Below are 13,602 nucleotides of genomic sequence, written 5' to 3'. Positions count from 1 at the left end.
AAATAAATTAATTTTAAAAAAAAAAGAAAGCACATTGCTGTGTAATAAAGACACATCTTGGAGCTTAACAAAATAACCCCCTCTTGCAAACTTAGCTAATTACACTTTAGGCTGTGTATCAAGTGGAGGATTAAAAACTGGTTTTCAACAATACTTGCATTTCAATGTAAGGAAAGCAGACAAACTTTTCCTTTGGGAAGATTGGAGTTTTTCTTCCTCGGAATAGAAATTTTGTTTAGGTTTACATCTCATAGTGAATATGGCTCGACATTATCCTTCAGCTTTTAGAATTTTTCCTAAATAGATGACAAAAGAATGTATACTGTTGCTCTTATACATTCACTAGCAAAATAAATAAAAGCTAATCACCTTCCAAGCATCAATGTGATTTTTTTTTTCTTTAAGGTTTGCCGTGAATTTCAGCGTGGAAATTGTACCCGTGGTGAGAACGATTGCCGCTATGCTCACCCTACTGATGTTTCCATGATTGAGGCAAGTGATAATACCGTGACCATCTGCATGGATTATATCAAAGGTCGATGCTCCCGGGAGAAATGCAAGTACTTTCATCCTCCTGCACACTTGCAAGCCAGACTCAAGGCAGCTCATCACCAGATGAACCATTCAGCTGCCACTGCCATGGTAAGAACAGGCCAGGACTCGTCGACTGTTTGGGGATAAATGATTCTTATATCCCTCAATTTGTCTAATATCCTGGAACCATGATCTTGGATGGTCATGAGGGGACCTTAAAATGAATTGCCCAGGTTATAAGCTGGAAAAGAGAGAACCTATTTATTCTAGTTCACTAAAATTTTCTAAAAATAACTATTTAAAATCTTTCCTAATGATTTTAACTTACTGTGCTTTTTCTCCCATTTTTAAAGAAAGAGTAAATTATACAACTTAAACAGTAAATTATTTTGGAGTGGTTTTTATAGCCTAACTAACCTTAATATCGTAAAAAGGCAGAAAGTTGCCTTTCTGCCCCGTGAGCCACCTAGATGGTCACTTTGCTGGTAACATCCTTAATGCCTTTCACAAACAGAGGACTTGGAGGATGGGGTGGAAAATAGGTTCTAATTTCCCAAAGGTTAATGATTTCAAGTCAGCAGCCAGCCAAGGCTGGGGGGGAATTTCTACATGGTTGGAGAAGAGGCCTGGCTATTGAGTTGCCCTAGTAAGTAAATTTGGGGGAAAAGTTAGTCCTACTGAACCACGAAAAGATAGGAGGTAGGAAACTATTTGCATGACACTATAGCGTGATAGGTTAAAAAATAGGAATTACGATTACTTACGCTTGTCACAGCTGTCAATTATTTTGATAGGCTGTGGGCTATTCATTTCTTTTATAGTCTGGGCTTTTCCGCATGTAATAGGGTATAACCCCAATAAGGGACAAAACCCTGAGGAAACCTCATTTTTCCCAGCTGTGGAAAAAAAATCACCTCCATGACCCTGAAGCCCATGACAGAGACCTTTCCTTTTCATAAGAGAGATACATTTGTTTTCAGACATCCCTATTTGTTGAGAAGGTTTTCCTCATACTAAGTTAAAATCTACCTTGTTGTAACTGGAACTTACACTTAGTTTATTGCAAAACATGCCAATCCCTATTTCATAGGAGCCTGATTCTCATGTCTTTTCCCTAAGCCAAACACCCCAAATTTGGACTTGTTCTCTTTCTCAGTACCCCTGCTCTCTCAAAACTGAACCCAATACTTTGTGAAAGAGCTGAGTACCAAAATAGAACAAACTTATTTTCTGGCTTGATCTGGACAGCGGAATTTGTTAACGAACGTCAAAAAAGAAAGACTTCACCAAATATTTTTTGTCTTAAATTATTTTGGATGAGGGAATTTTAAGCTATGAAAATAGGAAGGTATCCAGAATATTCAATGCAGAATTTAAGCCTCCAATTGTTAGGTTATTTCTGTTGGTGGCATACAGTTCAGAAACAACGCACCCTATTGTAAAGGAGAGGAATACAGTTGGCCCCCTAAAAATAAAGGTTCTCATATGCATGGGATGTACAAGGAATACCGTGCCTGTGCCATGGTGTACCTACCTGTCCAGTGCTCAGTCATGGAGCCTTTGTATGTATGTGCCTATTTCTGATGATTTTGGTGTGTTTGTTAGAATGCATATAAGTCAGCCCCAAATATCCATGTAGAGAGTTAAACATACTATATATAGTAAGGTCTTCAACTGGTACTTTTGAACGTCAATATAGAATTCTTTTCTGAGTGACTGATCAGAGCAGCGTCTTAAAGGTAAAGTAACACTGGCCCATAGGAATTTGTTTGAGGTAAGATTAAACAAAGGAGGCTGCATGAAGAAATTTAAGCTTTCTATATTTTAAAGATTCAGAGTTGAAATGCTTTGTGAAGCAGAGATTTTTACCCTGTTCGTGTTCATGTGCACAGCTCAGGTTGTCTTTACTGAAAGCAGCTTGTATGCATTTAAAAGGAAAGACTTGAAGGCGTGATATTTATTTCCCAAATGAAAATAGAGGTACCATTAGGCCTTCTTGTCCATAGGAATAAGGAGGTGATGGCATGCCCCTTTTCGGCTTGTGGAAGGCTAGATACTCAGCATAAGTGTGCCCGTCTCCTTAAGAATTTGGAGCATACCCAATCGTTGTTGCTGGGACAAGTTTTTAAAGTACTGTGCAATTTGCTGAGGAAAAAATGTAAAGTAATGTCAAATTTCTCCAATGAATCTGATCCAGGGGGAGCTTTGACTGAATATTTTAAGCACAGTGGGATTTTGAAAGAATTGTAGACATGAAAGGAGGATTTTAAAACGCTAAGAGGTTTCAGAATTAAACCTTACAACAAAGCAAGCAGTACATACCGAAATGCACAGCAAGTCTCTCTAAGTGAGAATTGCATACATTTTGCTATCTATGGTATCTGGGTGAGGTGGCGGGGGCACATTAATTCATTTGCTTTTTCCTTACATGTTAGTTGGGAAATATACAGTTATAGGGTTTGGACCTGAAATCCTTGTATAAATTGAATTTTGGATTTTGGAGCTTTAGACTCTGATCTACTGACATCTGTTTTTTCACCTACATACCATTTATCTCCTAGATTTATATTGGAATTGTAACTGGCAAAAATTTCTTCTGCTATATCTGTTGCTTCTGCTAATCTCATTTTAATAGGTTAGGAGATGAGCATCCTTTAGATGTTAATTTTAAATGATTATTTGCTGTCAACAGCATCCTGTCACATCCAGCCCACACGATGAGGTCCTTTTCAGCTTCATTAATTTGTCTAAATTAGTGAAGTTGAAAAGCTTCTTTTCCCCCCTGTATGTTTATTTTCTGTTTTGGACTGAGTATGTACTCATATAGTCAATGGCTTCATCTCTGAAGTTGGTTACCTTGCTCAATGGCGACCCTTGCAAAGGGTTCCCAGGCCAGACCTTATCTAACTGCTGCTTGCTTGGTTTGTGTACATATTTTACTTTCCTTAATACTATTTATTAATCCACCCTTCCCTCACAGGCCCTGCAGCCCGGTGCACTTCAACTGATACCAAAGAGATCAGCACTTGAAAAGACCAATGGTGCCACCCCGGTCTTTAATCCCAGTGTTTTCCACTGCCAGCAGGCTCTGGCTAACCTGCAACTCCCGCAGCCGGCATTTATCCCTGCAGGTGAGAACGGGGCTCTGGGCACCATGAGTTGCTTGATGTTGCGAATGAATACAGTGCCCACCAGCTTCCAAAGAGCATTTATGTGAGAACGGTCAACAGATATTGTGGTTAGAAATAAAACAAGGCAGCTATGCTCAATCTGTTTGTATACTGAACAAACTGCTTTCCTATGATTCCTGATAATTAATGGTTTTGAAATCAAACTAGGAAACACTGTCAACATTTTTCTTTTGAGCATTTTCTAATTTTTGCTTCTCATGTTTGATTCACTTGTTTCAGTCTCAAACTAATTCCTTGATTCTTAGGTATCACTTTCAAAGACAATGGTCTGCCCTCAAAAAAAAAAAAGAAAGTTTCCAAGCTTCAGCATTGCAAAAATAGGTAGTCCATATATCTTTGATATGCCAAAGATAGTTATAATAAAACTACCCTTGCATTTACAATATAATACAGTGTAGTATATATATAAAACAGGTAGTTTTAGCCTCTAACTCTTAAACCAGTTAATATAAAATATATAGCAGTTTATCACATTTTCCTGACACTTTGTGGCATATTTTATTACCTCCTACATTCAACTATATTTAATAGCATAACAGTTTTGCACTAAATCGAAAAGAAAAATTTAAGCCATAATTTTTTCAAATAAATATCATAGGGGGCTTCCCTGGTGGCACAGTGGTTAAGAATCCACCTGCCAGTGCAGGGGACACGGGTTCGAGCCCTGGTCCGGCAAGATCCCACATGCCGCTGGTTGATTTGTAGCTGGCAAAATGAAATTATTTCCATGACCAGATATGGTCTCAAACCAGCATTCATGCAGGCCCAGAAGCAGAAGAGCTGAGGTCAAACAAATATCATATATGAGGGGAATTACTTTTCTTCCAGTGGTTCAGTACTTTAAGAACAAGCATATAGTCTCTTAGGCATAAGTTGAAAATACTAACCCCTGGGAGTATGGTAGATTTTTTTTTTTTGTCAGAATCATAAATGCCCCAGTTTGGAAACTGTTACATGAAAGTTACATGCTTTAAAAATTAATTTAGAAACCTTGTTAATTATAAACATACTAAGCACATGGTATTGTATGCCTGGACTTGAAGAAACCCATTGGTTAACTGATACATTAATCAGTTAATTAATTTTGAAAGAAGCCATAAAAATCCAGTCTTTTGTCTAGTTAACTAACCACAATAGTTCCTCATGATATCATTTAAAAACACAATTTTTAGACTTGTTGGGCTGGATTTGGCTAATTTAAAATCTAGATTTACAAGCAAAAACATCAGAAGAATCCCTTTCTCCTTAATTAATAGCAAAAGAAAAACTTGTCAGGCTGAGAGCCCCCTCTTGATGAAAAGCCTGTTTGCCATATGTTCACAGTCAAGTCCTTGGTTGCGAGGTGGAGAAAGCAATGATAATAGATTAGTGCCCTAAGTACAACTTATTGGCACCAGCTGCCAGATCCTGGTGCATATTTTGAAAATTGTACGTATAATAAATTAAAATTCTTCCTTTCATAATAAAAATCACTTAGGATGTATTCGTCCAGAATAAATATGTAATTTAAGTGAGCTAATACCTTTAAAGAAAAATTAATGTTCATTTTTATACCTAAGAATCCAAGAATTACTTTGATTACCTGGGTTTGGGATCTTAAGCTGTAATTGTGAGCATGGGAGATTACTGGATATGCATGTGCTGATTGATTAATATTGCTAAGAATATCTTTCTAGTTAGAAATTATTTCTATCAGTAAAACTTCAATAATGAAATATCTCTTTTCTTTACTTTTCACGCTTTTCTGCATGGTGTACAGGGCCAATACTGTGCATGGTACCTGCTTCAAGTATTGGTAGGTTTTGTACAAAAATTCTCAACTTTTTACAGTCTGAAAAAAAGTGTTTTTCTGTTGTGACTATGAAAGAGACAAGCAACTGGATGACGTGGCTGGACATTTTCTGAGTATTTAAGGTTTAATATGGTGCTGTCTGTTACATGTCTTTGTGGAATCACAACAGTCCTACACTCTCACAGTTGGTTGCCACTGTGGTCAAATACCGACCCTGCCATTTCTGTATTTTCACCCTAAAAATAGTAGCTGAAATATTTTGAAACATTTCCTTATCTAGCCAGAATGGGCAGTTTTATTCTTAGCTTTACATCTGTTACTAAGAAATTGTAAAATATTTAAAATATTTTAAATGTATAATTTGTAAAGTACAACACAACAATTCCTCCAAAAAAAAGTTATCCATAAGATCAAAATCATTCAATACTCAGATGTTGCAAAAAAGCAAAGCTAGAGCGTTCTGTAGTGTTTTGTGATGATTTCTATAGTGTTCTAGGATGAAGTGCTATCTGCACGGAAACCAGGCACCACAGAATCATTTCAAAATGACTCTTTGGGGGTATGTGATTTTTAATAACCAGTTGCACACAGATCCTTTAATTAGCCACCTATCCAATATGGTAGCCATCTCGAAACCATTTTGTACATCACTAACACCGAAGAAGACAAGGAAAGGGACTTGTTTCCCTGTCAGAACTCCTAGGGAGTTCACAGCTCCTATAGTTTCCATGGGCACCAGGAACAGACCAGGAGAAAATAGCTCTGTTCCATACAGGGAGGAATTATCCCACCTCACCCCACCATCTCATATCAATCCAGTTCCTTTTATTCTTTTTGAGAGTTCGCAACAGCTTTGACCTCCATCCCATTGGTCAACCAAAGTCGATGCAGAACCCAAAAGGGACTAACAGGTTTATCAAGATAAAACAAAAAAGTCAAAATGACAACTACATAGTAGTAGCACTCACTAACAGGTGAGGCCCCTGTTATTAGCTGTGCTCTGTCAGAATTAAAAACATTTCCACTGGTACTAACAGAAGCATCATATGCATATGATTAGAAGAGCATACTTCTGCAAGTTCGTGAAATGTGTCTCCATCTTCCCATTTTGTGACTCTGCTCCCTTGTCCTTTCACCTAAGAGCTCAGTGTAGGAATGCAAACTGCATGCTTCAGTGGTGCTGCTTTCTGCACAGTTCTTGTGCTCCCAAAGGGAAAACAAGAGTGTTTTTAGAATTGGCATGTGCTACAATAAGGGATGTTGATAGGTAATGGATAACTAGAGATGAGCATGAGAGATAACTACAGAGTTTCTGTTAATCACCATTTGGGGTACATTTGTGGTTTCTGTGACGTTGCATGTGTTGATTTTCCTCTCTCCAGGCCATTCACTTTCTCTGTAGACTTTCAGAAAATCTGAACTCAATCGATATATTATAGATGCAAATTATCACATATGCACACGTGCCATTCACACATTAATTCCTTGGCTTGCTATCCAAAATGAGCTAGAAATAAGGAAAGCATCCCAGCAGCTTTCAAAATGACATAGAAACTAGAAAAGGCAAAGAGAAATCAGCCTGAAAGAGATGTTGCAGCTGCTAGTCATTGTCGCTGTAATATTGCAGTGAAGACAAGATTCTGTCGGATATTTACTATGAAGTACCCCTTGGAAATTTCGGCTATTTATGAAACAATAAATAAATGGCCTACGTTGTTTCATAAGTAGCCTAAGTTTGCAAGGGGTTTGCCAGAGGTGTGCTGAAAAACCTGCGTGCATAGGCCACTGTATTCTTTATCTGCTCCCCTACCGCATACCCACCAAGCAAACTATGATCTTTTTGTATACAGATCAGGTAAGTATATCTTCGCACCTGCAAATCCAGTGACAGCGCTCATGTCTGTCATGAGTTAGCGAAACCAAACACCAATTCACAGTTCCCTACTCCCGTTTTGAATGCACAGCCCAGTTACTTTTCTGCTTGACTAGCTGTTCATAGCGATTTCTGCCTGACTAGCTGTCCACAGAGATAGCCTTGGTAAACTCAGATTTGTCATAGGTACCCATTGTAACCCCTTCTGAAAATTTGGCCCTTGAAGTCAACTACAGTGTGATTCTGCTCAAAAACTAACTAAATGTTGAGAATGATTCCATTTTCCTTAATGGTAACTATAATTGGCTTTCCCCTTTTCTCTTTTTAAATATTTCCCCCTTCCATGCTGTGTTGCTTTGCACTGACTGTGATTGCATGTTGCACCCTGGTGTATCCATCATGATGATGTTACATGGCTTGTTGCTGTGATACCTGCCACGCCCCATTCCATCGTGTATGTCACGGTTACGTAAATGCTCCACCCCCTCGTGTGTTGCTTCCATGATTTCCTACTGAAAGTGCCCATGATGCACGGTGCTACACCTACCACTGTGTCTGCAGCAACACCACCTGCCACCAGCGTTCCCTTCGCTGCAACAGCTACAATCAATCAGGTTTGGCCATTTATTTCACCTGTTCAGACCTAGCTAACTAAGGTGTGTTGGTAAGGCACAGTATATGCTTTTGGGATTGGTGAGAGACATTAGTCCCTATTCTTAAGTGTTTCTTTAGCCATTGTTACATTTAGAATTTCTCTTTTTGTGTATATTCTAGAGGGATGTTCCTGCTTTGCTGTTCATCCTGAGATGAGTCAGCAGAGTGTTTTTTTAATTGGTTACAGATGTCACTCTTGACATCTTATATATATAGTTGTTGCTTCCACACCAATCCTCAAAGGTATATACTAAATATTTTTTAAATGTTTCTTCATTGGTTGAGAGGAGAATTTATTTTAGTTGACTACCATTTTTGGTTATTGCGTTTGAACTTTCACTTAGTACTATCATCACCTTTACCTTTAGATCTACTGGAAAGAAAGATAACACATTTCTTTCCAAGGCACAGATATGCTTATCATTACCCAGTGATTACATCCGAAATTCCTTCTCATACCGACATGAGATGTGCTTGTGTTGTTTTAATTTGCATTTGCTTGAGGTTTTTACAGGCAGTCACAAGGCAAATTATGAGTTTGGGGTGAGTCTTGAAATTATAAGGAGATACTTAGAATAATTATTGTGTAATATTATGGCCATTTTGCCTTGTTAAAGTGGTAACCACTCTTAAAGACTGCAAGTTCCACTGCTGTTTCAATTACAAGTATGATAAACATTTAGGACGCAGAGCATTAATCCATTGGGGAAACAAACCACATTCTAACCCGTGTTTTTCGCAAAGTTAACTATTATTGGATATGGTTAGTATGTCTAAATTTTTCTGTGAAATTGGTTACGGTTATTGATTACCATGTCCAAGCAGTGAACAAAATAAATGGAATTCTCTCAAGAAACTATTTTAATCTAAAATCTTTTTTACTACTATAGATACCCCCATTATCAATAGATGAACTGAATAGCAGCATGTTTGTTTCACAGATGTAGAAGTTACCAGTAGAACAGTAAGTCTCTTTAAGTATTAATATAATATTTGTAGGTTATATCTTTTATCTACGCAGTTGCATTTGCTAAAGACTTTGGTAAATATTTTCATTAATAGGCACTGCTTATAACTTAGAGCTTGATTTAAGCATTCCAAATTTTCCACAATGAAATATGGACAGCAAATATGCAATTTTTTAATATGAAAATGACAGCTGGTATTGTATTTTCCCAATGAGCTTACAAATTCCCAAATGTTTTCCCATTATTAAAGGGGTATGATTGGTTAGCCAAAGGCACAGATCGATTTTGAATTTTAATCTTTTAACATTTTTCTAGCTTTGTTTTATTTTAATTGAAATAAAGCAAAGTAATTTTGTCACAATTTGATTAAGATGGTTATCTTAAAGACAGTAGGCAGTATGCTTTTTCTAAAGACGTTATGGAAAATAGCGCTTTTACATTCTGCCACTTTGTGTTGCTTCCCATGTAAGTCTAGCAGAATTGCTCCAGCTGTTTTCAATTTTGAGTGACATAATTTAATAATTTAATCATTATTTTCACTCACATCATGGCACCTTTTTTTTGGTAATTTTTGTTGTTGTTTTCGGCTTTTTCCCCCTTCACTTTTGATTTCCTTTGCCTGGTCCAGAGCCTGTAATGGCAACACACTTAATTTGAGCAATTGTTCACTTGGAACATGTGACTTTTAAAGTCACTCAAGACGCTGAGGCATCTTAATTAATAATTATAGGGAGTTATTAAACAAATACACTGATTCTGAGTTGCATCCATTAGTCATTGAAAGCTTGAAGTTCTCACACCTGGAGTGTTTCACTTGGTTGAAGAAGGCAACAGTTCTGTTCTCTTGATGGACTAGTTCCCCAGAACCTGGCTAGCATTTCTTTCCTGCTGAGGACACACAGGCCCAGAAGACTAACTGTTCTGGACAGAGCATATAGATAGCTGTACATTAGATAACAGGTCCCTTCAATCATAAGGAGCGTTTTAAAAAAGACATCTTTGAGTACACGGAATAACTGAAGTAGCTGTATATTGTAGTAGTTTTCAGGGGTATCATTTTGGATAGTGGCAAGTTGGGAATAGCAACGAACAGGAGAATAATAGGCTTTGTAAACACTTCCCTGAGTCTCATGGGCTGCTTCACATCAAGGTAAACAAAAGTGGTCAAATATATTTAACTTTCCAACAGAACATGTTTGGGAATAGTGATTCTTTTTTACTTGATTCCATTAGAAAATTTAGAGGTATTTGGCACATCATAATCATTGCAATATGTAACAGATGTTGAAAATTTCTCCAGAGTGCAAAAATGTAATTTTGTAAAATACTGTATACCGAGAATTCACACTTAGGCTATTCCTGCACTGCTCCAAAACATACAGATAAAAAGTTTAAAGTTTGTTTAATATTTGCATATTTCAAAATGGAATCCAGTATGTTTTGTCAATATATGCTTGTTGGAGGAAGTGGATGGATGGGTGGATGTTCATGGTGTAGACAGTGCCTTAAACAACCGAGTGTATCTCTGTTAACTTAGGGCAACTGTCCACACTGTCACTCAGCGAGAACCATAGACTATCAGACTGTCATGCTATGTGACTCCTTAGTGAGCATTTCCAACAGCTCGATTTTCGTAGATTCAGAGTGGGGAATATCTTGGCATATGGTTCACACACAGAACTGGAACAAGAACCAAGTATCCTGACCCCTACTTCAATAACCCTCCAATATTTCTCACTCTTTTTTTTCTTCCATTTCAGTTGAAATTCTGAACAACAGAGTTATGGAGTATCAGAATCTCTCCGTGAGAACCTCCATATGGCCTTTCTATGTACATTCACGTATGTCCTCTTCTACCAACACAACAATAAGCATGGTGCAGTCAATATATTAAACAAAACAAACATACCAACCAACAAATTCGAATAAAAAACAAAGCATCAAACAATCAATGGAGATGTTAAAACACCAACAGAAAACTAACAACTACCATCTGTCTATCTTATTTGAATTATTAGGTAGAACAGCATAACATTTTGTAATTTATCACACTATTCTTTGTGATTTTCCAATAACCATCATGCTGAGTGAATCTCTACAGTGGACTGCTGGCTTATTGTGCATTCTTGGTGGATAAATGTTCGGTCTGTTTGGAAGTGTTACCTTACCATTTTGTTTACACAGTAGTCTGTTGGTTTGATTCAGGATGTAACAAATATATCCAATACCATTTTCCCCATTACTGTATTGCATTGTATTGTATTGTGGTGTGTTGTGTTAGGTTTTTACATACTATAGTGTTTTGCTGTAATGTGTGGTGTTTGATTTTAACTAAAATGCTATTAATGGGAAACAGAAACACATGTGCTTGAAAAACATGATAGGTTAATGTTGATATGCTCTCCCTCTCTCTTTAGAATATTTCTGTAGGTTTCTTGAGGCAGACGTTTAAAAGGCCTCACTTTTGAGTGTGTCCAAAACCTGTTCATAAACATGCATGTGTATAATTTGTACCTGTAGATCTGACCTTGCATAGTACAATCACATTACTGGATTTTTTTTGTGAGAGAGAAATAATTACCTGAAAATAACAGGGAACTTCTTAAAACATTAACCCGAATTTCACTCCTTAAGTAGATTGAAAAACTAGAATTTACCTTTAAGTGAATTTCTCAGCGTATATACTAAAAATTATGTAAAGTGCCCATTACATTTTTTGTGGCTCAAGGATCCTGTCTTCTAGGTTGAGTGTCTAAAACGGAGCCATTTGTCATTTTCAGCTGAAAAATTGGTTCTTGGAAGCTTAAAGGTATTCTAATGACAGGTTATAAATTAAGCAGAGAGAGGGGGGCTTGGAGCTAGTTTTTACATATTGGAGGAAAGTGTGTAAAAACCATTGCAATGTAACCTTTGATACAAGTGCCACTTTCTGAATGCAAATGGCTCACGCTCTTTAGACTACTCTTTGAATAATAAGTAAGATGCAGTCTGGAAAAGTCAGTCAGGGTGAAGGAGAATTGGTTCCAAGTGAGGCCTTTCCTCCCCAAATGGACAGTCTCTTCTGTTCGTCACAGCTGGAATCTGAGTATAGATTTGGAGAAATGGCGGGACTGGGGAGGGAGGGAGGGAGCCATTTGAAATTACTCTTCGATTTATTTAAAAGTTCTAAGAAGGATGTCCACAGTTGTCTTTAGCCTCAGTTCAGCTGAGTTTCCAGTTTTGTTAAACATTTCAGTGAAGGAGCAAGTGCCTGTGATATGTTAAGTGTTGCCCTTCCCAAACTTTATTAACAGCAGAATCTCTCATATCATAACCAAGCCTCTTTTTTTGTTTGTTTGGATTTCTTTGTTTTTATATGTTTTGAAAATCATAATAGAGACGAATAGAGAGGTTTGTAACACCCTTTGGATGAGACAGAGTGGCTACACTCCACAGAGCTGACCTGAATTCACATTACTAATACTTTTGAAATAATTGTATAACCAAGTAAAATAGCAATTAATTCCCATGGTATGTCACATACTTCTTCCACCCTACTCAGTAATTAAAGTTACTATTATTAATCAGTGGTAGAACCATATGATAGTTTGCATTGATTTAGATAGATTTAATATTTTCTACTAAATATGTGTTCTCTCACTGGAAAGTATAAAATCATCAAATTTGATGTTCATACCAAGTTTATTTTTCTCCTTCATGAAAATGACAAGCAAAGGGAAAATCTGATTTAGGATACCTTAAGCCGGCTAGTAGTGTTTGAATCACAGAACAGTGGAACTGGCAAAACCTTTTCACAGCCAGGGCATGTGATTCACCCAGGGCTGCCTAACTACTTGGTAGCAGCTGGACCCAGAAATATCTCCTGACTCCTGGTTGTTCACCTTTTTCACATTGTTTGTGCTTCAGAACATTTGAGACTCCATCCCAAAGCAGATCATTTTGGCTCAGAATACAAAAGAGCAAAATTAACTCCTCAGTAGCTGATACCCTGTTGATCTTAATTATCAATCCAAATCATGATCATCAGGGATTTCTAAATGGTCTTGCTTGTACTGAGCCATTGTCATCTGCTAACAGTATTGTCTGGAGTTAGAGAGCAAGAGGTGTCTTGACTTTTACCTTTTGGTCCTTTGAACTACTTAATTTCTGTTTCCCAAAATCTTGACATTGCTAGAGAAGAAAGTAGAATATGCCTTTGTGAAATTACTTGTGTTTGGAACTGAGTTTTGTAAAACCTGTGCTGGTGCCTCTCAGGAAGGGCAGATTTGATCACATGAATCCAGGAGGGATGCACCTGAGCTACTCTAGATGTATTCCTTAAAAGAGACAGAGACATTTTCAGTGTGAAATGAACTTTTGTGTCATTTCACATTTTGATACAGCATACTGTCTCACTTAACTTTTTAAACTTCTGACAAAGATGTACATGGACAGTAAACCTAGAGTACAGCTGTTTGCATGTTGCCTTAAGCACTGGAAGACATGAATAATGATGTATTTTTTAGTAAGAGGTTCAGTGAGAGATATTCAGGGTAGTGGTATTTTTGGTGCAACAATTTTTGATATTGTTGGCATTTTAAAAGTTGCTTT

At 37.3% G+C, this 13,602-nt stretch overlaps 1 protein-coding gene across 3 annotated transcripts in view; it reads left to right on the top strand.

Annotated features, from left to right (window-relative positions):
• MBNL3 (muscleblind like splicing regulator 3) overlaps positions 1-11,276 on the top strand; it is a gene marked incomplete at both ends in the record, with an annotated part of 62,501 nt that extends 51,225 nt beyond the window's left edge. The window contains 5 exons of one of the 3 annotated variants that reach the window (XM_082681294.1): positions 406-642; positions 3,515-3,665; positions 5,485-5,520; positions 7,910-8,004; positions 10,773-11,276. In XM_082681294.1, coding sequence (XP_082537420.1) covers positions 406-642; positions 3,515-3,665; positions 5,485-5,520; positions 7,910-8,004; positions 10,773-10,784 — 531 coding nt within the window. Of the gene's footprint in view, positions 1-405; positions 643-3,514; positions 3,666-5,484; positions 5,521-7,909; positions 8,005-8,934; positions 8,992-10,772 lie in introns of those variants that run through there. The other 2 variants (XM_082681295.1, XM_082681293.1) reach the window with 2 other exon arrangements.
• Positions 11,277-13,602: the final 2,326 nt, after the last annotated feature.

This window comes from Grampus griseus (genome assembly GCF_964374135.1).
Source record: "Grampus griseus genome assembly, chromosome: X".
NCBI classification, from domain to species: Eukaryota; Metazoa; Chordata; class Mammalia; order Artiodactyla; family Delphinidae; genus Grampus; species Grampus griseus.
Note: the sequence above shows the minus strand (reverse complement) of the source record. Positions and strands in the feature narration are given on the sequence as shown.